Source organism: Chaetura pelagica, unplaced genomic scaffold (genome assembly GCF_000747805.2).
Source record: "Chaetura pelagica isolate M959 unplaced genomic scaffold, ChaPel_1.0 scaffold648, whole genome shotgun sequence".
NCBI classification, from domain to species: Eukaryota; Metazoa; Chordata; class Aves; order Apodiformes; family Apodidae; genus Chaetura; species Chaetura pelagica.
In genome coordinates, this window is record NW_009954321.1 from 99,004 (window position 1) to 125,678 (window position 26,675).

A 26,675-nucleotide genomic window follows, 5' to 3' on the forward strand; every position below is an offset into this window, starting at 1 on the left:
AAAACTTCGTTTTCATGCAGATAAAATTAGCTGCCAAAATTACTTTAAGGTTCAAATATATCTTCTAAGCACTTCACTTTCAAGCCAATTAATCTGAAGTGTTCAGTCATTTTTACATAGTAAGTTTTAGGGCATCTGAAGTCTCAGATACAGTTCTGAATATTCGGCCTTTACTTGAACTTCAACAATTCAGGTTTTATTATCAGCAGAGGCTTCCCTCTCCCTCCAATTCCATGCTTACAATTTTCTCATTTTACACAAAGATGGCTAAGTGTGCATTCAAAATTTAAGTATAAGCTACACGTGCGGGCATAAAGTTTATAAAAATTAAAGCACTGTTGCTACTGGTTATTGGCATTTTAGTGGCTCAAAACAGAAGAGCAGAACAGACTCCAGAACACTGGCTGCTGTATGCACAGCTAATAAAAACATTCACCAGCCCTAAGAGTTTCCAGCCTACATATTTGACAAACCAGATTTTGAAAATCCATACTTCCATGGTCTTATTTGTCCTTCTATGCACAGAAATACTTCTTTAAAATGATTTCAAAAAACAAGTGCATATCAATGTTGTAAAGTGACCCATTTTGATATTCTTGGGACACATCCCAAAATTATGTATAGCCATGGCTAATTTTTAGTATTTAAGTAAAAAAAAAACGCCACAACTCAGTGTTTTACTCCATATTGCCTAGGTGTGCCAAGACATACTAGACATCTCACTTAACAAAAATGTTAAAATGGTCACACTGCTAACTATAAATAATCACGATTTTGTTTTAAAAACTCTAAACTTAGACAATTGTAAATTCAGAACAACTGTGGGAAATTCAAGGAAGTAAGTGCATACCAAGAAACCTGAAAATGAATCAGGAACAAATATTAAAATCTACTTTGAAAGAGAACAAATGTATCTTTCTGCTGCTTATATATTTAAGCCGTTTCAACAGCAACTATAAACTGGTGTGTGGGGGGGTACATTTCAGTGACAAAATCAGAGGAAAATATTTCAGGAGAATTTAAAAATGATATTATTTGCCTTAGCTCATCACATGCCTTTCTGCTTCTCTCAGAACAGCTCCATTTTAATCATCTGCAGCATATTGCTTAAAGTGATACTTATAATTCATTTTAATTCATGATTCATCTTTATTATGTTTTTCAAGTTCTTTCTACCTACAACTGCAACCATAGTAATTTAAATCCCAGCAATGTCTGAATCCATATTTACTCAACTACTCCCTTCTGCTCAAATGTAATGACACAAGATGAAAAAAATTCTACACAATATTCAGGGAAAGGGGAATTTAAGGTAAAATATTTGATTATTTCTTCCAAGAAGGGTCCAAACAGCATGAGCTCATGCTTCTCTGATTCCCAGTGCATACTAATGCTCACATCACAATTGATGCTTGTATTTTTCACTTTTTAAAAATTAATTTGATGAAATAAAATATGAATTAAAATAGAAAAAACTTTCTGAAAGGAATGAAAGTAGAATATTATCAAAGAGCCCTTCTTGTCTTAATCCAATCTTCATTTTCCCTAAATAATGAAGCCTCCTCCAAAAATGTCAACTTTTAACTATAAAAATAACAATTTTATGAAGCTGTACTTTAACCAAGGCTGGTAAATAATATAATATTTCCAGTGGGTTTGAAATTCCTCTGGTAAACAGCAATTGAAAACTTTGATGCATGGCCTTCAAGAAAAAGTGACTTTTTCATTGAGCTCTCCTCTATTAAAAACAATCAGAGCCACACAATTACTTGAAAGCAAATATTCACTCATTTGCCATGTCTAGTAGAATACAGTCTCTCTCAAAGTCAGTACTTGAGTAATACTGTAACTAAAAATATTCTTAAATATTTCCAGGGTAGTCTAAATACTGTCTCAAAAATATGCTAACAGAGATTGATAATTTCCCTCTCAGCTATAACAATACTGAACAAATCCTCAATGCATTCTAATGCTTGCAGGATTTGAAACATCGGAGAGGGCAAAGAAAAATAAGCTTTTCTTTCAAATTTTAACAGCATATGCAATTGAAAAAGAATCTAAAACTTTGTTTGCAATACAAAAAAGCTTAAAGATACATCTTCTAGCTGGAGGTGAATCTAGAAAAGAACACTAATTTCCCATTACTATCAAGTCATCTATTTAAAGGATTACAAAAAGACAGTACTATGACACACTTTAGTTGCTTCTGGAATAGCTGCCCTATCATTCTCAATAAGGCTAGACTTCTTTGAAGTTATTTTTTTACTGCTTTTATGGTCCACTATTTACATGCTGCATCATAGTCTGGCACAATAAACTTGAAACTATTTGTGTACTGCTACAGTGAGCCTTATGACAAATATTGCCATCCTTCTCTGTGTGAAATTACTTCCCCCGCACTCTAGAAAAAGTAACAACTTTTCCTTTAGAGTAATATATTATGAATTACAAGTGGAATATCACCATTTTTATCCCAAAGGCACTCTTTGTGAGTAGCCCAAAAGCAAGTAACACATACTTAAAACTCATCTTTAGAGAAATCTGTTCTCTGTCACTGCTGAAGAGTCACATAATATAAGGCAATCAGCAAGACATGCTTAGCATGCAATAACTAAAAGGTGATAAAATGTCTTTATGCACTAAAAGATCCAGTATATAACCTAATCTTAAAGTTAATTCTTTTTGGGTAGGCTGAATTATTCAGTAGCCACATTTCAAATGCAAACATCCTGAATTCTTTCTAGGATAAAGTAATTTCTCTGTGTGTAAAGAAATATACCATCCTATGCTGAAACTGTGCTGCCGAAATGTCAGCTGCTCTGAATCTGAGATGAATCAAACAAGACCAGATTTTAAAGAGGGTCAGCTGTTTTGGAGAAACCAAATACATGGGAGCAAAGATGCCTCAGATGAAGTCCCTCTGAAGTCAGAAGACACTGGTGGCATCACAGCCTTTGCTTTGAGGAGCTCACCCAGCTCACCCTGGATACTCTGGAAGGACCCAGGGATCTCCCTCAGGCTGTTCAGGAACATTAACTGAGGAGAGGCAGCCAAACAGCAAGACATTTAGATTTGGTACATAGAATTCTACACTCCTGTGAGAAAAATTGTGACAATCTCCCAAAATAATCTGGGAAATGACCAGTTTTGAACATGCCAGAGAGGCAGGGTGCCCACCTGGAGCCTGCCACAAACCAAACTTGAGCGCTCTGCTCCAAAGCTTTGAACTGCAGCCACAGCAGCAGCACAACGGTACAGACCAGGCCCTGTTCATGCTGTATTTAGTAAATACCTGTCTCTGCACCTCACTAGGCCACGAGGGCAGCTTGTCACGTGCTAGCACGACCCCACTGTAATCCTCATCCCATCTGTGTCACAGTGCCCTGCCCATGGCTGGGATGTGGAGGCAGCAAGAGGCCGTGGCGGCGCTCAGCCCCTGCCAGCGGCCAGCACGGGCTCCCCACAGCGCCCCGGCAGCACCTGGTGTCCCTGCTCCCGCGGCACAACTAGTAACTCGGGACCTCAGATGGCAGCCCTGCCCTCCAGGCCACCACACGGCTTCTCTGGTGGGACCCTGCAGCCTCCTTGGCAAGGCAAGGATGGCACTAGGCCAGAATGTCCCTGAAGAGTTTCTCACTCACCTGAGGCCCTAATTTGTTAAAGGATCATTTGATCTTAAATATCAGTCTTCATTATGTTAACCAAGGGGAAGGAATCCAGTCACACTGCCAGCATTTAATCCCAGGTATGACTCCTCCTGATCTAATTAACTGTTTCCCAAACAGTGAGACCTTTTTAACTTCAAAACATAAGAAAACAGGAGAAAATGAGAGAGACAGAAAAGAGACCTAAACCTCTGCAAGTCTTGCTCTTCCTCAGGGAGCTGCTCATCATTGCTGCCTCTACAGCCTGCACACTATTTCAGCAGCAGCAATGCTGGCAAAACTATCAAAAAAGAGTTAGATTAATCCAGCCAGGATGTGATGAAAGCATGAAAAACAATTCCCAAATCCGTAAGACTAAAGCAGGATTTAATTTCTTTAGCTTTATATTTCTAAAATAGCACTACATTATTCTTGTTTGAACAGTGACTTTAAAAAAAACCCACAAAACAAAAGAAACAAACAAAAAACACAAAAAAAGGAAAAAGTTTTGCTAGTGGATAGCTGCAAATCCCAGATAAAGCCCCACGGCCTCAGTGCTATGGACAGCTCTGCGTGCCTTCCAGCAGCCCCGTGACAGGATCCAGCTCTGCCCTGGCTTCTATGACCCAAAAAGTCCAAATCCTCTGTTCTGGTTTGGTTTATAAATCAAATGAGAATATTAATATCAAACCCTCTCAGGCATCTTGGCTAAAACAGCTCAATAAACAAAAGTGGTAATTAAAAAAATTAAGAAGTTTTATGCTAGCATCCTGTATCAGATTAAATTATCATCATGTGTTTTTAAAAGATAATTGATGAAGAAATGCGGAATCCAGTCTCATCTGACCGTAGCTGACAAGTGCAGACTTGAACTGCATTTTAACAACTGCTTTATTCTATGCCAGAAACCCATGTGAAGGGAGCGGGATGTTTACAAGAACAGGGCCACACTGCCACCAGGACAATCATTGCAGTCTTTTCAAAATTTTTCTTACTTGTGAGTTTACTTGACATAACATAACAAGACTAGGCATAAACTAGATTAACACAGTCACTTTCATTTAACTGAGTTTTTACAAGTGCTGCAGAACACGCTTAGAAATCACCTTGTGTGTTCCTGCAGCTGTTGCCTGCTGCTTCCCGTACTCAGAGTTACGGACACCAAGACACGAGGGCTGTACCCCAGCTCTCAGTGCACAGATACTGACTGTAACTTGAAAACGTGGTCAAAAATTCAGAGTTAACTGTCTTGGTTTTAAAAATAATATCCTATTTAAAAAACATTCCTGTTCCTTTAAGGAATTCAAAAAAGAGGATCCATGTTCTAGATTTACATCTGGAAGCAGGAAAGTTTTTCACATTGTTCTTCTACTATGATTACAAAAGAGAGAGAACAGCACTGCCTTCTGAGGAACTCATTCCACATCTGATGTACAACTGGTTTTCAAACTTGCACTTCAATATATTTTCTGTACATTTAAAAAATGAACTGAACTCCTTATGCTTCAATAAAATCTTTGAAAAGACTGATGAAACAGAGATCAGAAAAAAAAAACATTAGAAAGAAGCTACTAAGTCATCTCTCACCTTGCCTTTTCTAGGCCGCAGACATATATTTTGCCTTGTGTTGAACACTTTAATGACAGTTTGGCTAAAGAGCATCCACAAGATAAAGTCAGAAGGAAATTTGTTCCATTCATCACCTTATCTGTGAGGTATACTTATATTTTTAATTTAATGCTTCATCTTTCAGCCACTGGCTCTTGTTTGTTGTTTTGTTTTCCCGGAACAGATGAAAAAGCCCAGATATCAATTTTCATGTGGAAATATTTCTGCAGTGGTCAACTAACTTGATGTTATTTTAAATAATACTTATTTCAATATGAATAAGCCCTCCAAACTATATTTATTTCTCATCAAATGCTAAACAAGTAACTTTATTAGGACCTGAGGCCCGTCTTGTGTAGAACTGTCTCCTTAAAAACTCTCTGATCGTTTATAACACAGTCATAATAATATTTTGAGTTCTTACTATTTCTAGAGAACAATACAGACAGTAGTTTTGGCCCTGGGGTTAGAACAGCAATCAGATTTCAGCAACAACCACCAGGAGAAATCATACTGGGCACTAGGATATAAGACAGTTTTGAGTAGATGACAGAACTTCACCCATTATGCAAAATTAGATGTATGTATTCATATATGCACAAAAGCCCTTCCATAAATGAATAGACAAGTATATAAATATTGTCCTGGTTTGAGCCAGGATGAAGCCTGTCTTCAGGAAACCATCTTACAAAGCTTACTTTAATTTTTAAAAAGCAAAAAAATTTCCGTGAGAACAAAAGAAATACCTGTATTAACTTCCAACACACAACGTCTTATCTATCTTTTTAGCACATAAGCTGAATAATTTAGAAAGAAAAACACCTACAGGGTCTGTGCTAAGATTCTGAGGAACTATGTAGACTTAACTCTTTTTTGTCACAGGGCTTAATTTTCTTCAACTGTTTTCAGAAATATTAGCAAAGAAAAACAAGCATGATGACACAGAAGAAAACCATTAGTATTTTTTAAGTCTATTTGCACTGCTAGCAACACAGCAGCAGGTTCCATTTGCCTTGCACTAAGCAGATAATGAATAATTCAGTTTCTTGCTTTGTTCCCTAAATAGTTGACAAGAAATGGAAACTTTATTCATGACCGTATGGTCTTTTTCTAAGCTTGTCTGTTTCTTTAATACTGCACATCGCAGGGCCCATTTCATAAATGCCCACGTTGGCATTTGTTAAAAATAAAAGCTTTCAATAACTATTACTAACAAATGGCTATGAAACAAGCAACCCAGAGCTACCACCTTTTGCTTGCAAACAGCATTCAGTCAGCTATTTAAATAGTTAAATGGTCTCAAGCTGCAATGCATCCGTGTTGGCTCTTGTAGCCTTCGACAGGAAACAGATTCCAGAACCACCGGGAACATGTTCCTGTCAATGCCACAATCATAACTGTACATATGTGAGCTCTCTGTTAAATCACAGCTGCTCTGCTGGAACAAAGAAAACAATTTCCATCAAAGGCATAGTGACATTTTCATGGACTCCTTAACCATTTTTAACTATCAATCCTTCTTCCCAATGCTTCCTCTCCTGATGTTTTGGAGAAGTCCTGGGCTTCTCCAGTCTACAGGCTCCAGTTTGTCACTTGAGCAGAAACAAAATGTGTTATCCCCTAGAGCATAACCCAAGCATTGGACAGGTGAGTCAAGTTAGCATACTTCAAAGCTTTGGTCATTTGGTCAATTCTGGATTATACAGGATAAATACTACATCTATTAATGCAGCTATTCTCTAACTCTGAACAGCTTTTTGAAATTTGTTGGAGAGAAGTCCATCTTTGATGAGGCCCTAACTCCCACAGCAATAGTGACCTTTTCCCCCCTCACACAAATCCACTTAATTAGACTATCAGCTAATGAAGATTGAGCACCCATTAAAAAAGGTAAAATGAACAAAACTCCCAAGTGTTATCTGCTTATGAAAAATGAAAGACCAGAGGACTACCACATTATGTTGAGCTTTTATGCTTCTGATTGCACTGGTGCAAAGCCATCTCTGTGAAACTATACAGAAGACAGGAAATGTCAACACACACACAAAGCTCCTCAACTAGGAATAAACATCTAAGTTTCTAAGAAACAGGATTTCCAAACAGTTTTACTTCTGAGCCATTCAGATACTTTAATAGTGACATTTCAATTCACTTTTCAATTTTTATATTTTACTAAAAGAAAAAAAAAATAGAGAAGACTCCAACTAACTGGAATATTTCAATCTTTTCACCCTTGAAAAAATACTCATACAATAAGCAGAGTATGAGTTGGTATTTTAACTTGGACAGGATCTAGATCATCATGAAATCATATGTATGTGATTTTGTGTCGGTTACACGTGTCCAGGGAAAGACATCAGCTCACATGATGAGACATCTCACACATTTAAACTTTACCTGTTACTAAGACTAAGAAAAAACATACATACAGACCTTCTGCATTATTTAACTTCTTGTTCCGTAAGGAGTACTCTAGAAGCTCAAAAAAAGCCAACAACCTGTTTAATTCTGAAAAGTCTAATGCTGTACAAGTTCCAGTATTACTGAGAAAAGCCCCAACTTTTCAATACATTTCATTTTTGTTTCAGTGTGGCAGCTCCTACACTTCAGAAACTCATCAACTTTCAAAGAGAATTGAATTGAGAATAGAAGCCCCTTAATGCCAGGCTACTGTAAAAGACTGTTATTAAAATTGATTATTATTCAGACAGTATCAATTTCATTATCTCTGATCGATTCCTAGCAATGCTCCTTAGTAGCTCTCAGTTAGGAATGCTGCATGAACAGTTACTTCATACTGCACAACAAATTGCAGTCCTGGTAACATTCTGACTTATTAGCAGGCTTCTAGTAAATAGCTGTCATAGGTGCTGACTGTGGGGAACTGGATGTCAAAGCACCACCAAAAAAGGCTGTGAAAACTCTTCCCCCTCGAGGCTTTGTTAATCTGATTTATGTGTACAGGCAGGAAACTAATGGCTAATTGTTGCAGTGCATACCATGGAATTACAGCTCTCCACTCAAACACTGTATCTCAAGAGTATCAACAGGCTTCAGTTTTACAGGCTGCTAATGAGGGATGCATCCTAAATAGGAATTTGCAAGCATTTGGCACATAAGAACTTTTAGAAGAGAACTCTTTGCAATGCCCTATGCCACCACCTCCTCGGAGAAAACAGCCACCTTCTAAGCACACTGTTGCTGAGAAGCTGAGCACCAATACAGTTACCTTAGCAGGAGCAAACTCTTACAGTTGTTCAAGCAATTAGTAGATGGCCCATGTACCTAGTGCCACTAATTAAATTGTTAAGGGGTTTTGTTCTGTTTCTCTGCATCTTTTTAAATCTCTGGAACCGTTAGCCAACATTGCTGATTGTCCTTGCTTGAGTTCCAAGGACTGAACAGTGAAGGACAATTTTGTCTGATTTCTGCATCCTCTGGTATTTCCTCATTGGAAGCATTTGGCCTAAAATGAAAACTGGTGATAATTTCCATAGGTCACACGTTTTTTTCCTTCAGAAGAAATATGGTTTGGTTACACCTATAAAACTGATGGATGGCAATGTACACAAGTCTTTTACCTCTAAATACTGCCTTTTAGCCAGCACCAGAATCACTCAGAAATGTCTAGTCAAGTATTACTCTTTCTCGGGTGTCCTGGTTTGAGCCAGGATGAAGTCAATTTTTCTTTTTACTGATTTTTTTTTCCTTCAGTGAGCTTTCTTGTAGCTAGCAACAGTGTGTTCTGCTAGGCTGATAAGACAGTGGAATGTTTTTCTAACTACTGAGGCTTCAAGGCCGCACCTGCACTCTGCCGGCTCAGACACTATGGGGAGATCTGTGACCCCCCCGTAGGAGGCTGAGTTAGACAGACAGCAAAATTGGCCAAAGATATTCCATTCCATATATCTACGTAAGCTCAGAGGAAGGTCAGAGATCACAGAAGACAACTTCCTTCCTTCTTCTTCCCCCCTTCTCTTCCGTCCATGGCCCTTCCTTGGCTGCTCCGATGCTTTGATAGTGGTGCTGAGACCCACAATGTGGATGAGAGAGAAGCCAAGCAGTTGGGATCCCTGGCCAGAGATGCTGGTATTGACAGAGCACTTAGTAGTAAGACAGGAACTACCACTCTGTGGGACCAACTTCTTTCAGCTGTGAGAGAGAGATACCCCCACAAGGGTGACATCGAATGGCGCCGAAGCAGAACACCCACTCTTGAGAAAGCCATCACCTACTTGAGAGAGATTGCTGTGCGAGAGGTGATCTATGATAAAGATGGACTCACAAATCCTGATGATGTTGAGTGTGACATGCAAATGTTCCGGAGGTTTGTTCAGGCTGTACCAGCAGCACATGCCCATATATTCTCCTTCATGGGATGCTTTGAAGGTTATCAGAGACCAACTGTACGTGAGGTAGCTTTCAAAGCACGACAGTATGGAGACCTCCTCTCTGACTCTCTTCACTTCCACACCTCAGCCATTGAACAAATGACTGGCAGGAACAACAAGATGCCAAATAGGTGGGGAAGTAATCTCCAGATTCTTCCTAGAGACAACTGGTCACGTGTTGCAGCCACTAAGAAGAGACGTCCTGCTACAAGACAGCAGCGAGAGGGACAGGACCCACTGAGACGCCACCTGTGGTCTCTCTTGAAAAATTATTTTAAAGAGGACATGAGAGTCTGGGACAAGAAACCCACTGATATTCTCCAGTTACATGTGCAAGAGCTACTGAACAGAACAAGGCCAGGAGATGGTTCTTCCAAGAAGGTTGCACCAGTCAACAACCAGGATGGTTCATCACTCGGGTGAAGTCAAATAGCGAGCCTGCTACTCAAAGGTTTTTTTAAAAGGCATTGCTTTTTACAATCCATAGATGTTTAACCATCTGTTGCAGCTTTTCATGCTGAAACAGAAATAATTTCCTAAAAACTCAAGCTTTACAAACAGCACCAAACAACTACAGGCAGAGAGGAGAGTGAGATGTCCTGCGGGCAGCAGATGTCCAAGCAAACAGGAAGACTCAAGGTATAATCAGTCCCTCCCTGATTTGTCTGTTACCCTGAGCAGGCAAGAATGAGGTATGCTAGACATTTAAGAAGCAAATTATTCCCTCACCCACACTGACACAGCTCATTTCATCGTCTATTAGAAAGAGTCGTACTTGTCACCATTCACAATTGCTGTTCTAATTGGGACTAAATTGCCCCACACTTTTCAGCAGTCACGGTAAAGAGGTAGATAGCTAATGGCCATGGAAATTGGTTCTGTCTCTAAATCCTAACCACACTTCTGCTATGATGAGTTGGAAGCAATTTTGGCAAGGCAATCTCTTAATTTTAAAAGAAGTAATATTATGCAATCCAAAAGTACATGATCAGAGCAGCGTTCATTGACACTCTTTAGCCTATCAAGAACTTGTGGTTCTTCTTAAAACACGAGGCACTGTAACAACACACAGTTGTGTAGGAATACACTCCAATGGGAGAAGGTCAGGTGTCAGGTCCTGTTCCACCTAATGCAGAACATGACTGTGACCCTCAGTCCCTTGTGTCATCTGTAGCCTCTCAGCAGTACTGAGCTGTCCTCCATCTTCCCCTCTCAAATTCCTGAGCCTCCAGATGTTGCATTGAAACAGACACTGTACCACAAAAGGCAGATTTATGGAAAAAAAACAAACAAAACAACATCACCACACCAAACAGTAATAAATGAAAAAAAATAAAAATCTTCAAAACTTCCTGAGTAGCTCGTCTGTACCTCTTGTTATTTCACAAAATACACATCCAGGAATGAGACACAAGTAGTCAAAAGCATCATCCTCAGTTTTCACTTTGATGACATATGATGTCCACCCTAGGATATAACACACAACACATACATCCTCCCTCTTCTTTCGATAAAACCTCTTTTTTATTTTCTTATTTCTTGAAGGCAGAATAAAATCCTTTCTTTTTGTCTTTTAAAGTATTTCTGTACTGGTAAGTTGGCCCAATTGTGATTTTCTTTCTGTTTTCCCTAGCACAAAACTATATGTTCTCTTTGAGAAAGAAGCAGTAACACAGAAGCCATTCATGTGGGCTGTGACAGATAAAGAAATTTATCAGGGGACGCATTACTTATTATGCCAAAGTGAACATACAGCTTATTGGATCTAATTCATTATTATATCACACTGGTGCACTTCCTACAAAAATTATTTTAAGGCAACACTATGTAATTCATTTACAAAGGACATAGGTATAACACAACCATCAGACTTTACTGCTAATAGTTTCCAAGTCTAACATCTAAAATATTAACATGTTTTTAGAGTTGCTGTTAAAAAAATAAATAATAAAAAACCAACCAAGAATAAATTTTTTCTCAGTGAATCATATTGTGGACTTGACACATGAAATGCATCCTTATAATGTTGAGTAAACCATTAGCTAAGACATTTCTTCAAAAAGGAAGAAGAATTTTATAAGCATATGCAGTAACTAACCCGAAGAGGCACAAACATACACCTCTTGTCAAGCACTACAGCCTGTTTATCTACAGAAAAGCTGTATTTGGCATATATTAAAAATAAAAAATGAAAAAAAAAAGAGAGGCAAATTGAATGAAAACAAAAAAAAACTGTAAAACAGACAAGCCTTTCAACTAATACCGCTGAAGTACAGACATAACCTTTTTTGTTTGTTTAAAGGAAAAAGATTTTACATCAGTGGGTATCTGGAGCCTAAATTTATCAAGTGACTGTTCCACAGACACCGCTCAGGTCATTCAGGGCATCTTTGCTCCACAAAAGACACCTCCTCGTGTTCTCAGAGCCATTCTTCTCTGGGAAGGTAGCAACTTTCCCTTGTTTGACATTACTCTTACCTCCTTTCAAAAGGGGCTTTTGTACTTATAAATACACATTCAAAATTATCATGTGAATAAAGAGAATCCCAAGTGATTACACAGAGCGTGAAAGAAATCTGGAGAGATCATGTAGCTCCCAATGACCCCGAAACATGCCAACATCCATTTCTAAAGGTGTAGTAGGAAGGACTTCAGACTCAGTTTAACTATATTTATTAATTGCATTTTTTATGGTAATACAATAAATACCTTAGACTGATATACAGGAGGGAATAGGATGAGCATATTTCAAATGTGGGCATGATAAAAAATATAATTTGTTTGTGTACAGGGTACACAAAGATAAGTGCTCAGATCAATGGATGATTTTGCCAAGCAACAGTCTCTAAATTCAGCTGTGTTCTCCAGAACCAAAATTTTCTGACAAGTTGTGGGCTTTTACTTGCCATGTCTGTGTTTTGCAGGCTTTACATGATAAAAAGGTTTCAGGCTCCACAGTCTTAACAGTACTTGATCATAACTGATCAGGGACAAGAAATACTTGGGTATGGACGTTTCTCACTTCACTTTCAAAACAACAAGTAAACTCCTTTTCTCACTGCATACGCACTTTTGTTTCTTTGGCCATGACCGTGTAGGAGAGCTGCTGCTGTCTGCTCTCCCAGAGCCCTGTAAAGAATTAAGCTTAAGTTATGGATAGCACCAGGCACCAGTGACAAATCAATTCTTGCCAGAGATGGATTTGTGAGATTTTACAGGTGATATTACCATCTGGAAGAAGGAACACATATGCCTCCAAAGGACAATTAGTTACAACTAGATGTATTATGATGGGATTTAAACCTCCCCATTGCTCGAGGGGAGTGAAAAATGTTAGTGAGGAAGGCATTTGAGTGAGAATATACAGGATGAAAAGCAGAAATGTAGGAGCTGCTCTATATACTGGACGAAGACCTAAGCAAAGACTTTTCTATCTGTGCTCCTCCAATCATAGAAGAACAAGAAGACTGTGAATCTGATAGCAATGGAGACATATGGTTGTTCAAAGAAATACAGAATAAAGCATTATAAAGCTAAGAGCATTTTAAAAATAATGTTATAAAGAATCAACTAATCTGACAAAGTACAGCTAGAGTTTTCATCAACATCAACACAGCTCCCTATTTTTCTTCACTCTTACTTTTCAACATGAATTTTTATCAGTTGATTTTGCAGAACTCAATCCCAAAATTGCAACTTCTTAAAAAATTATGACAGCCCCAAATTTTTAAAAATAATAAAAATAGGATTGTTTAATTTTTATCTGATTTTGGAGCAACAAAACTGACATCATTTCATATGAAATTTAAAAAAAAACAACACCTTTCGTATTTCTCCTGTTGAAATGCTCAGCACTGTTAAACATGCAACACAATATAATTTCTTTAAGAAAAAAGATGCCAGACTGAACAGTAGCAGTTATAATCTGAAAGGTCTGTGACAAAACTGCATTTCTGCTACTTTTTGTGCTTAATTGCTTTGTCCCTTTAGATTTTGTTAATAACATTCAACTCAAACGTTAACTGAAACACACACCGAAGTTCAAACCTTAATTGGAAACACTCACCAAAATTGCTTTCAAACAAAACTCAAATATTCAGCATTCTAAAATATAAAAGCTTAGCACCAACTCTGACAATAAAAATCTTGGCAGCTCATGACAGTAACCTTGAAGCCACTGACAATGCTTCCTCCAACCCCAGACCAGGGCATCTCAGATTTTTTTCCCTTTTCTTCTTTCTGTAGGTTGGGCAAGAAAAATGTCACCGAAGAGGCAGAGGGGACATTACACAGCAAAAATGGCAAACTCAACTTTAGCTTGGGAAAAAACAGGGAAAAAAATTAAAACCATAATAAATACATTAACCATAAGCATAAATCTGCTGAATAACGATCTGGCAGATACACAGCAACAAGGTAAAGATACGCTTCTTTGCCTTCCCCCTTTTTACACATAGCAAGAAAGAAAAAATCAGCTGAATTTTCAATTGCACTTAAGCAATATTAGAAAACAAAATCCCAATTTAAGAAACAGTTAAAAATCTTAGGTTTTTATTGAAAATTTGGCTCATTTACTTTTGAGAATTCCAGTGTGCTTAGCAAAATTGTTGGATGTTTCTCTATTTTGAAAGTCTGCCTCTTCTGACCTTCAGCATTCATTATAAACTTCGGAGCCTTCCACATCTAAACACATTTATTGCTTTTGAAAGCAGGACTTGCCCTGTTCTAACAATTATATTTCAGAACTGCAGACACATTCAACAGGGAGCAAGACCATGGACTCAAAGCATAGATGACTACGCTCCAGCTATGCCCTCTTGCCATGCTCTAAAAGGGCTCTGAGAACTCAATCTTGCATGGAGTCCCAACTTAGCTGTCCCAGGAGATAGGCTACTTCCAGCCTGTAAATTTTTTCAGCATTGTCCATCTGTGTTGCCCTGGTAAGTTTTGCTGGTTACAGACATAATTTTAAACAGTGCCTGAGGTATTCTGTAGCTCAGCTTCTACCTGGTCTCTTTTGGATGTAGGATTTATGTCTTTTTTATATTCACCCTAAAGGCTTGAGGGACCTAAGTTACACTAGGCTTGAACTAAAACCTTTTCATATACCTTCCAAAAGAAAACTGAAGAAAAGTCATATTCCTGGCACAAACAGATAAATAGTACTGGCTTCCTATCAGTTCAGGGATCTTTGCAGAATTATGCCTATTTTTAGCAATTCTGACTCTGCCTGTACAATGGGGTAGGTTTTATTTCTTATAAATATTTATCTGAGCATATTTAGTATTCACACTATAATGTTACCTTTACTGACTGAGTACTATTAAGAATATTTGTCCTAATTTTCATCAGCATGTAACACTGCATGGCAGTGTAAGGAAAACTCTCCAGGTGTTGTTTTTTTGCTTGTTTGTTTGGTTTTTTTTGTGGTGACTCCTTTCTCCCTTTCAGGCATCTCTGAAAACTTGTGGTCCTCTTGAAACCTTTGAAACATCAAGAGTAAACCAATTTCTATTTTTTTAACATCAACATTGTAAGCATTTCCCTACAGGGGCTGGGCAGAAGTGTTCAAAAGGCTTGCAGAGATAATCTTTATTTAGGCTATATAATTGATTAGGCAACTTGGCCAAGGTTACTAATAACAGCAGTACTAAATTGCACTGACTTTCTGTAGCGTTGATGTTTCACGGAAAGTCAGGTGTGAACCTGAAGGAATAAAAGTCCATACAGTGACTTTTCTTACTTCATTATTTCTAGTATCTCTGTTGGGAAAAATGCTTAACATGGACCTGGCCAGTAGGGGATGACAGCACATGAGTTGTCACCTAGAGCCTCCAGTGGAGATGCTGGACAGGAACACCTACATCTCCCACGTCAGCAAAGCGTGCAGACTGCTGTTATTCTATATGACCTTCCGTTCCTAACACTGATTGGCAGAAAAGGCTTAATTCAACTTAGACAGAATCCTGTCCAAATCCTAACATCTCCTGATGCACTTCTGCAACCTCTTCAGAAGGCCAGAGGGCCCCAATCCTCAAAGCCGCATCTGACTGCTGGAGATTTCATCCCAATAGGAAGTTCCCTCTCCAGAGCTACAAGCACGTTAAGGTGAGGTCTGCTTGGGCAACATGACTGGCACTGCTGTGTCTTTTATACATGTTTCTCCTAAGTCCTTTATCAGGACTCTTTAGCAAAATCTCTTACCATTATTTGGTCAGATCTAAGTAGTAAGGTATGAAAATTAATGTAATTCTCACTAATATTTAGAAACTGCAAGCTAAGCAGCTGCCACTATTCCTAGTAACTCAAAGTATACAACATGGAAAAAAGTCTTATAATAACATATATTGATTTTGTCACGTTTGAGCTTCCCCCTCCTACCCCCAGGCAACGTATGTTGAGTGTTCTATATTTGTGGGGCTATGTATATGCAGGTTTCATTGCAGCAGCTCAGACTCTTTCCAAACAGATGTGAAAGGAAAGCAATGTAATACAACATGGGACGAAAGCAGCTTCAGATCAGAGTTGGGTTAAGAAAACTCTTGTGGGTAATGCACTAGATGCATTGATGATATGTTTACACAGAGAATCAATACACAGCTGAATTAATGCTTGACTACATTTGTTGAAAATATACTATTATGTAGAAAAATATTACCAAATGCTAAGAATTATGTTAATTAAAGGACAGCGACCAGGTAAGTTTACATTCCATTCATATAATTCATTTTAGCTAAAGATTCTTACTAATACTTTAATAGCTAGCTGAAATAGTTTGAAAAGTGATTAAGAGTTTGAAAAGGGATGTCCTTAAACTACTCTTTGAAATAATTAAATAGCAAGTGATTCCCAGTCCCCAAACATAGGGAGTATTATCCTGAGACTGACAGACTTCCCTACATTTTGCTGTAATTCTTGCAATGCCCAATCAGTAGGGCTTAGCTTAGTCCAAGACTTTGTTCATGACTGAGCCCTAAGGACAGAATTCAGTTCAATTTACTGTCTTAGAAGATAAAGAGTTTATTTTTTTTTACCATTCAGAATAAACATTTTTCAAAACCTTTCATCACCTTTCCCATTATGAAAATAATTATATTCGTATAAAGTAGAAGCAGTTCAGCACATGAAAGCTGCCATGAAATCCTTCATACCTACTTTTTCCTTTAAATTCACTGAGAATGTTAGCTCAAAACATGGTAATAACCACTTCATAATTTTGGGCCTGGTTTAGCAATTATAATAAAAGACAAGTTATGTTAGAAAACCTCTGTGGTTACTTTCAATGCCTACTACTTACAATGCCATCTGCTCAAGAATAACACTTTGGATGTCCATGGCAAGAATCCTTTCTAACCTCAGATATAAGTTCTTCTGCTTCTGAACTTGTACTGATAACAAAAATCTGCAATGCCTTTCCTGTATCATGGAAAAGGAACTTGCAGTTCCGGAAGCCAAGAAATAAGCTCATTTCCCCCCCATATAAAAATAACATGCAGAAGTTGGCAGGAAAACCTAGTTTCTTCCACATTCAATGCTACAGAAAAGTGATTATACTCTGAAACAAATGTGTTATGTCAACTTTCAAAGCAGAGAAGAGATTCTACATGGGAAAAAAATAAATTAAAATCAAACCCAGTCTGTAGATATTTTACGACATTTTATATTCATAAAAGAGGCACCAAAAAAACCCAAAAATCAGTCTTTCCAAATTATTTTTTTCACTCCTAAAGCTATGCAGACTATGTACTGCACCATATAGATTGAAAAACAAAGGCAGGATTCACTTATTTGCCAGATCTTCGATGTGTTTTTCCGAAAGCACCAAAGATTACAAAACACCATGTAAAATTTTGCTTTTCAACAATGTTATGTGACTATTGACTGAATCTAGGACAGCTGGTCTATTGTCTATATTTCTATTCACTTTGACTTTATGTTTTTCAGTTCCTGTACACTTATGCTCATATGAATCTATTTAGCAACAGAGAATGTTACTGAAGCAAAAACTGTAACAACTAACACAAATCCACACTGGTAAAAGTTACTCCAATTTCATTTATGTGTATGAAATCTTCCCAAGCATCACAAGAAAACTGAACACAAAAAGTCAAGATCTGTAAAAAGGATTCCACAAAAACAAATCACAGGAAGCCTAACACTGTCACCTGATTGCACTTAGACAAAAGCACATCAAGCTACGTACCTGTAAATCTGTTGAATGTTTTCAGCTTTGATGTCCTTGAGAATTTCACGGTAGATATGAAGGTTACTTGCTTCGTGAGATGTTGGGGGAGAAAGGCATTTCTTGTGTGCATAATATCCTATTACAATTCCAAAAATAAATAAAATCAAAGCAGTGCAAAATACTTTCAGTATCTGATAGAAATTGCAGCGGTTGCTCTTTGGTGCCTGTCTCGTATAGTGTGAGATGTACTCAGGGTCTTCCTGGAGCCGCTGGAATCTTCCCTTTGGAGAAGATGATGGCTGGATGGGCTCAAGATCAAGGTCAGGGCTCTGTGAGTTTCCTCGGTGATGCTGGATTGCACCATCCAATCGGAAATGATCAAAACCAGGTTCCTCCAGCTCTTTTTCCATGTCCCATTCCAGTTCCAGTGCTGTGGCTTGGAGGTCATCGTTGTCAAGGTACGGGGAGTGCCCCTGTGCTCTCTGGTCTGCATTCACTTTGTGATAGGCCATCTTTTTATCTGTAAAAACAGAAATTTTAAACCCTAAATGCTTGTTTCCTTATGTCTACATAAATCGCCTACTTTTTTTTTTTTTGTAAATCTAGGAGAAATAAGAATATATAATAAAAAGCAAAATCTGGATTCTCAGTATTTCACTCTGTTTCCAGCCTCCTGTCGTCTTCTGTAGGATCAGCAGTCCATGAACATCAAGAAGGTATTTAAAGGAATACAATATAAAGTAATATTATGAATAAAGGGGATTTATAAGTGCCAATGGCAAAACCCAAAAGTTATCCTATTATTTTGTCAGTCCCCAAGATAATATTAAAAACTGACTGAAGGCACAGAGCTTCCAAAACAATTATTTATTACCAGAAAGTAATTTCAAACCGTAACAACTCTATGTATCAATTTCATTTCACCCAAAATAATGCTGTTAAAATAAAGCTGAGAAAGTAGAAATAGTATCACTTGCTTGATCTGATTCTAAACACAAAGAAATGATAAGTGGAGAAAGAAATTTCAGGGTGACACTGTACTTACACATCAATAAAAGGCTTCCACTTAGATGGAGCTTTCTATTATTTATAGCTATTTTAAATGCATAGTTCCTGAATGACTGATGAATTTACTTAGAAACTGTCCCAGCTGTTTTGTTCCACTTATTTTTCCCATTTTAATGAATCAAAAGCACTGCCAGATAATAATTTATATCAAAATAATTTCTTTAATAGCAAGGCATATCTGTGGCACTTCCAGATATTTCTATGGAACCATGAGCCCTCTAAAGGGAACTCTGACCTCCAATACAAACATTCAAAGTCAATTTTCAATAAATCATTTTTAACAGACTGCAACAATAGGGTGCTATTTTCCTCCATACTTTGACCAGAGCTATTTCATCACATCAGCATCTGAAATTTAGGGCTTTTCAAACATCAGACTCACTAATTATAGTTAAATTAAGATAAAGATTAAACTTCTCACAGTGATTGATATCAGACTGACACCTTCAACACTATGTTATCCCTCCATTTTTACATTTAAAGACATTTTCTTTCTCTAAAACTTACCTCCAAATAATGTTACTGAGGCCACATAATAGATGAACCTACTCTAGTGGCAAAGGAGAATTTTGCTTTTTGAAGCTCTCTGAAGAGAGCAAAGGGTTAGAGAGCTTTGATATTGTGACACAGCTTACTGCCCACTGAAAGGCTCTCTTGCTCTATACAATACCAATTTACTGATCCTGCTTCCTTGTACAGTCACATAAATATATCTCCCCTGCAACTGTCAGGCAGTCAAGGAACAGTCAAGACAGCCCATACCTGAGGCAAGCATTTCAAGGGTAGGTACTGCAAACATCAACAAATCACTCTACCTGCAGTCCACATTTTTCTATATGCAGTGAAAGCCACAGAGTTGAGTAAGCTGAACTAAACCACCTTAAATTTGTGTGAAAATCTGCATTCTTTATTTAAATTATAAGAAATGTTAGTCTCTATATTCCAGCTGAATCAAGAAATGCCTTAACCCCTGCCAAGCCATTCTAGCTGAACTTCACAGGACTTTCTGCTAGCCCAGCCCCCAGGTTTGTGAAGGTCCCTCTGAACCGTAGCTCTACAATTTAGCACGTCAGCCTCTTCCCCCACAGCTGTCCATCACCTCACTGCTCCTCAAAGGATCACACTGTCTCCTCATTCAGGTTGATAAGGAAGATATTTAATAATACCAACCTCAGAGCTACTTCTGGATGCAGTAAGCTTCTTACCAAGCACCACCTGGACATCAACTGATTTATTATTCTGTGGAAAATTGAGCTAACTGATTTTCAAACTATTTATCTGCCCTTTCACTCTATCTCCTTCTGCTTTGGTGGTGGAGAGATTAATCTGCAAACCATCTATGACAGAGGTCATTACTAGATAATAACTGCTCAGCAACCTCATCTTTCCAACTCCATTTTATACTGCTTTTATTAGAAATTAAATTAGAAGCAAGGTTTTGTCCCTTAAAAGCAAAATAAATCATTAATATATTCCATAGATATATAAATCTGAGTCTGGAATTACTACAGTCTTCTACCAAAGCATTTTAGACAAGTAAGTTTTTAAGAGATCACTACAATATTACCCAAAGAAGAGGAATTAAGATTTTTTTTTAGATTCAGTTGCACGGTAAATATTAATCTTGCCGAGTTTATAAATGGTGACCATTCCACACCCATGGTAGATAAGTTTTCTCTGTATTTATGATATTTTTTAAAAGTATGTTATTGTTTAAAATTTATTCAAATTTAGTTATAAGTGCATAATAAAAATTCATATGAAATTTCTTTAAATGGTTGTTAATGCATACAAGTAGTAACCACGATCTACAGATTAGTATCTTAGCAATTCAATTTTTGTAAAAACTACAAAAACCAGTTAGATACAGAAAAAACCCAAACGACTAAATGAACTAAAGCAAAAAAATCAATATTCAATTCAGTTTTATATTTGAGACCAGTGTGTGGTGTGTGGGATCTTCTGAGCAATGCACATACTTTAGTTAGTGCAAAGAATGCAAGAGTAACCCCAGTTGGCATCTTCACTTACTCTAGTTAATGCATCAAGTAGTAACCACGATCTACAGATTTGTATCTTTGCAAATTAAATTTTTTAAAAAATACAAAAAACCGTTTGATACAGAAAAAAAACCCAAACGACTAAATGAACTAAAGCAAAAAAATCAATATTCAATTCAGTTTTATATTTGAGACCAGTGTGTGGTGTGTGGGATCTTCTGAGCAATGCACATACTTTAGTTAGTGCAAAGAATGCAAGAGTAACCCCAGTTGGCATCTTCACTTACTCTACTAATATTGCTAAGTGGCTTATTGGAGTGGCAGGACATAGCATAATTTACCACAAAGTATGTGAGATTAGGGCTAGCTGTATATTTAACTATGCCAATAGTGATTTTAGAAAGCAGTCTCCTGGTTCTCAAGGCACAAGTCATTTGTGCTACGTGATCTAGATTAGCAGTTCTATTTAGCACTTTATCGATTGAAAAAGGTGGCATGGTTTAAATATTACATATTAAATATAATCTTCAATAGGAATTAGAAAACTAAAGGAAACACCACAGAGAATAACAAAAAAGACAACAGAAATATGCATAAGCTACAAAGTGAAGAAAAACCACTATGATCCAGAAGTTCAGTCTTCTTATAACACAGATCATAAAATGAACATATTTTTGAAAGACAATTTTGAAAACTTCAGGAGACAGAAAATCCATCCCATCTGCCAACAAGCTGTTTCAACATTTAATTGTTGTTAAAACAATTTTATTTTTTTTTTTTTAGTATAAAGAGAAAAAGAGTAACTGCAAAATGCCAGAAGTCTGAACATGCACTGAGCAAATTTCAACGCTATTTCGTAGGGACAGCAAAGGGGATCATAAATCTGGAATACGGGACAGAGCCAAGCTGATGACCAATAAAGTTGACCTTCATTTCTATCCTTCCACTTATTTGTGGGGAGAGTGTTAATGGATAAGTATCAAATCGGTGCTAACTAGTCTTTCAATTACCTGTACACAAGAAACCAGGCAAGTCAGATTTATCTGATGATTATTGCCTTAACAAGGCCATTTCAAAACTATCTACCCACTCTTTGATCTTAAAAATAACACATTCACATGCTGTCTGATAGGTGTATCTTGTTATGAAACAACCAGGAACTGGTTTTGTGACAGCTTTCCTGCTTGATTCCCTCATCAATGGAGCCTCTGAAAACTATATAATGACTGTGTGAAAGGTGCTGCATCAGTTAAGAACTCTAAGACAGAAAGGTCAACTTATACTAACATTTTATGAAACCAACAAGCAAAGACCAATATGAATATACTACAGTAGCTTCTTTGTGACTGGTGGTGTAGTTGTTAAATGCAGTTCATAAACAGCTGAGACAATTAGCAGGCTGGTTCACAGCAGGAAGAGTGTCAAGTGCTAACGTGCTGCCCATAGCAAAGCGTCTGGGGCCATTTTGTGCTCATTACTGAAAATTCAAGCTTTGCTCTAGCACTGTACTAAAGGCATTGCAGCTCCTTGGTACAGTCACAAAGAAATCCAGAGTTGGTGGTTAATCTCATTTTAAAGGTTCTTTCAAGTTGATTTTCTTCTCAGTATGCTCTATACAGAATGCTTTTTCATTAAGTCTTTGTAATCTTTTGGGCAAACCCCCAAAGCAGATATAATGTCACATGTTTAAAGGGCAAAGAGCTGCACTTATCACAGAAATCAACACCCACTACACAAACACGTCTTCAAAGGAAGGGTATATGACAACAGTTTAGTACTTGGTTAAATGAGATGATGTCAAGTTTCAGGCCTAGACAAATTCCATCAGTTATAAATCCCTGACACAAGTTGTTTGCAGAAGAGATTATGATGCCCTTGTCAACAGCAACATTACAGGACACTGCAATTCAAAAAATAATGTGGTATTTCCATCATCACTTTATTTTCTGCACTTATGATCTCTCCCTACCCTCATGTTGGGGACAGGGGCTAGGCAACCAGCTCAGTTACAGTAAGACAACTTAATTTAGTTCCTTGTCACTCTGCACAACCACCACATAAAACCAAATTACACAAGTCAACAGTTGTTCAGGTTTCACTAGGTGACTCAAGATGAACACAGCCCAAAAAACCAAGCAGTGTTGCAGCAGAAGACATAACAGAGATCATACTTGACAAGGAAGTTGCGTAGAACACAGCTAATCACTGAGTCTAAGTCGTCTCTTCATATAACACTAATAAGCACTTTTGGCATATTTGAACAATGTAGAATATTTAACTTCTCAACAAAATCTCTCACCAATCTCATTATATCATGAACAGCCACGTAGCCCAAGATACAGTTAATACAAAGGAGGATTACATGACAAAAATGGGGGCTATAATACACCTTGGTTTGGGCACAAGGATGGCCAGTTACCATGCCTGTCAGAGCAGTTATCCAATGGGTCAGCCACGTGTGCTGTAATCCCCAGGGTCATAAAAATGTACATAGGTACTTGCATATATATTTGTCAGCTGCCTTTTCAGAACATCTCAAGTCCTGGGGCTGAAAGAAAGGACGGATAGGAAGCTCCTTCTCACGCAGCAGACAACTAGCACATAAAGATGAGGCAGACTCAGCTGGTTTCTCATATGCTGGGCTTGTGCTGCTACCATACACCTCCTGCATCCTCGGACATTTTTAGCTTGCAAATACCTATTTGTCTGAAACAAAACCCAGAAATATTTACTGACCTTACAGTAGCTAACAGCATGGTGAGGTATGCAAAGCCTACCTAGGAGGTTTATTACAACTGCAGCGTAATCAGATCACTAGAAATGGCTGTTACAGAGTCTGTGCATTCCTTGTGGTACGTGTTGTGCTGATGCCTTTGCTTGGCTTCCATTTTTGGAACAGCTTTTCCCTCCAGTTCAGATAGGTTACAGCTCAGTTTTCCAGGTGCTCACTCTTTACCATACTCATTTGCAAACATCAGAGCAATCAGCCCACTCAAAACTGTTATTTGAATGCCTTAATCTTTCTCTTTTCCCATTTCACCTCGTAACGACTACCTGAATACTAACCTAATATTCAGTTTGCCTGCATATATTTTTTCTCTAAATTCAAGGTTCTACCAATAATATGTTTTATATTACATTTCCCCAGACATTACAATTGCCTCTGAAAAAAGACAAACCAACAAAAAAGTAAAAAACAACCCACAAAGCTTTAGGAAAAAAATAGTATAGGAGCATTTGCATTTAAGGTTATAGTTGAATTTTATGTGAAATAAAAATATAAATGGTGTTTAACTTGAACATGCTGACAGTGATAGCTGCAATAACAGGCCCTAGCAATTCCTAAGAAAGTTAATTTTATATGACTCACTTCTGCTTTGGAAATTTTTACATTGTCTTTGGTTTGGCACATTTCAGTCTGTTTTTTTCCAATCTCTTTTTTTCTCATTAGAGTAAATAAATTATTGTAAAAAAAGTAATTTTAACTTTAAAAATTTGGAAACCGTACATTTGCAATCTACTACACTCTAAGAAACTAGGCTAGTGGGAATCTATTTCAAAGAGTGCAAACCAACATTACAAAAATACTTTGTGATTTCAACCCATGTTTAAAAACAAAATCAAAACCCAAACAGGTCACTTTTACAGGTGAGCTACAAACAGGAATGTGGCCTCATAGTGAACACAGATTCCACTCTTTATTTTCAACAATCACTGCCAAAATCTAGCAATGACAATATTAACACATTTCTGCTTGGGGGGAGGAAAAGAAACAAAGAAACACCCTACCTGATGACTCTGGAGCAGCAGGGATACCAGATTATCTAGCCTTAGTTTAGTGCAAAGATAAGAGATGAACATGAGTCAGCCCTGCAATTTCAGTCCATGCCCTGAAAGGATTTGCCCCCTGATGAAAGCATACTGCAGCCAACAGACCTCCAAGCATGAGACATGCTCAGGACCTAAGACCAAGTTTCAGTAAAAATGTAGATTTCAGACAGTCATTTTTTCCTCATTTCTTCTCTAAAAGGAAACCATTTCTTAAATGACTTACAACAGTTTAGGATAGGCCATCTCCAAACAGAATGATCTCACATATATATAAATGACTACATATGAGATCAAGCAATTTTTAAAAAGATAGTATTTTAAAATTGATTATTTTTTTTTATTTTTTATTTTTTTTTAAAGAATAAACACAAAGACAGAGGCTTCCCCGATAAAGCCTGTACATGTGACTGACCTGTGTACAACTTCTGTTCCCACAGAATAGCCCGGGCTCCAGCTGGAGATGGCAAGTGATCTGAGAACCCTGTTTCTATGGCTTCTCTTGAAGAGACCAGAGCTGACAGTGGCACAGGGGAGAGTAAAATGGGACTTAACCTGTGCACCCCCCACCCCCCCCCTGCTGCTCCTGGTGATACACAAGATCAGATGATCTAAACTGGTTTTCAGAGCTTAGGATGAAATTCACAAAATTCTGATTTCAGAAGACAAATCTTCCTATTGCTAAGATTTCACACAGAAATCAGAGATACACAGGACATTTGAAGCTCTAATGTCTCATGTGAAGAGTAATCTTTTTGATAAAACCAGATTTAAAACTATGTATTTCAAATACTGACACACACAAGTAATAGGTTTATGTTATCACCATCCTGTGGTCTAACTTGCTATAGAAATATAGGTCAGTGTGTGTGTGTATATATATTAAAATCCTTATATGAGAGTACATTTTTGTTGTTTTTTTTTCATTTCTTGCTTAGGAGGGTTTTATTGAGTTTTATCAATTTCAACAATGACATGGAGCCCTTAAAATAATATATTATGGAGCAGAAGATGGCAACATTTACAGTTTAGCTTTATTGGAATTTTACTATTTTGATAGATGACAGCTTTAATGATTCTGTGCATGGTTTATAGCAGAAAACAGAGTAAGGCAGTAACATAATTTTCTGCTTTTTTGAACAAGCTGTATCCAAAAAATTCAGAAAACAAGCAAGTTTACTTGGCAATCACACCAAATTTATTTTCTGGGTGAACTCTTGAATGTTAAAGCTCAAGTACACAGAGTGACGTTGCCATGGCAACTGCTACTGCAACCCAAGATGGGAACATGTTTATGAAAGCACATTTCTATACCTCTATACACATGTTGAGGCACACAGACGTGCCAGGCTCCTGTCAGAAGGCAATCGAGCTGGTCACGCGTTATCGGTCCTGACTCTGCTCCTGGCAAGGCAAGGGGACATTCGCTGAAGCCATTAAGCTGCAGCAGCCCAGTCTATGATATATGGAATGCATATAATGTTTCTGCATCTTATGGTCATGAAGCCTTCCAGCCATTACTTCTGTTTCTAGGACCTAAAGAAGGAAACCTTAATTTGCCATAAGAGGTAATCTTAAAAGATTTAGTGTTGCTATAGCTATAGGCAAAGAGTAGAGTGGTAATGTGTTTGGTGTCCTTTGACCCTTATTTTTTGTTGTTTTTCTAAATCTCCAAAATAAGCTGTCAAGTTTGAGAAGTGTCAAGAGTTTGGTCATTTGAGTCTGCCCAGAGGTGTAATTTTGTATGGTGTACAATTCCTGCAAATTTATCACAACATGTTATTTCACACATAGTCAACACGATGTGACATTCAGCATCCTGAATCTGCCTATGTCTACCTACTGAAATGAGTTTACAAGTTCCCTTTAAAAGAAAATCCAAAGTATAGTAGTTCAGGTCAAGAGAGGAATCCTCAGTGGATTCCTGAGGATAAAAATCAAAGGAAGCATC

At 37.6% G+C, this 26,675-nt stretch overlaps 1 protein-coding gene across 1 annotated transcript in view; it reads right to left on the reverse strand.

The window, feature by feature from the left end:
* The window catches only part of NAALADL2 (N-acetylated alpha-linked acidic dipeptidase-like 2), a 121,912-nt gene extending 98,345 nt beyond the window's left edge, over positions 1-23,567 (reverse strand). Inside the window, exons 1-2 of the mRNA XM_010004177.1 lie at positions 23,480-23,567; positions 17,847-18,348 (exon numbers count right to left, since the gene is read on the reverse strand). Coding sequence (XP_010002479.1) covers positions 17,847-18,348; positions 23,480-23,567 — 590 coding nt within the window. The remainder of the gene's footprint in view (positions 1-17,846; positions 18,349-23,479) is intronic.
* Positions 23,568-26,675: the final 3,108 nt, after the last annotated feature.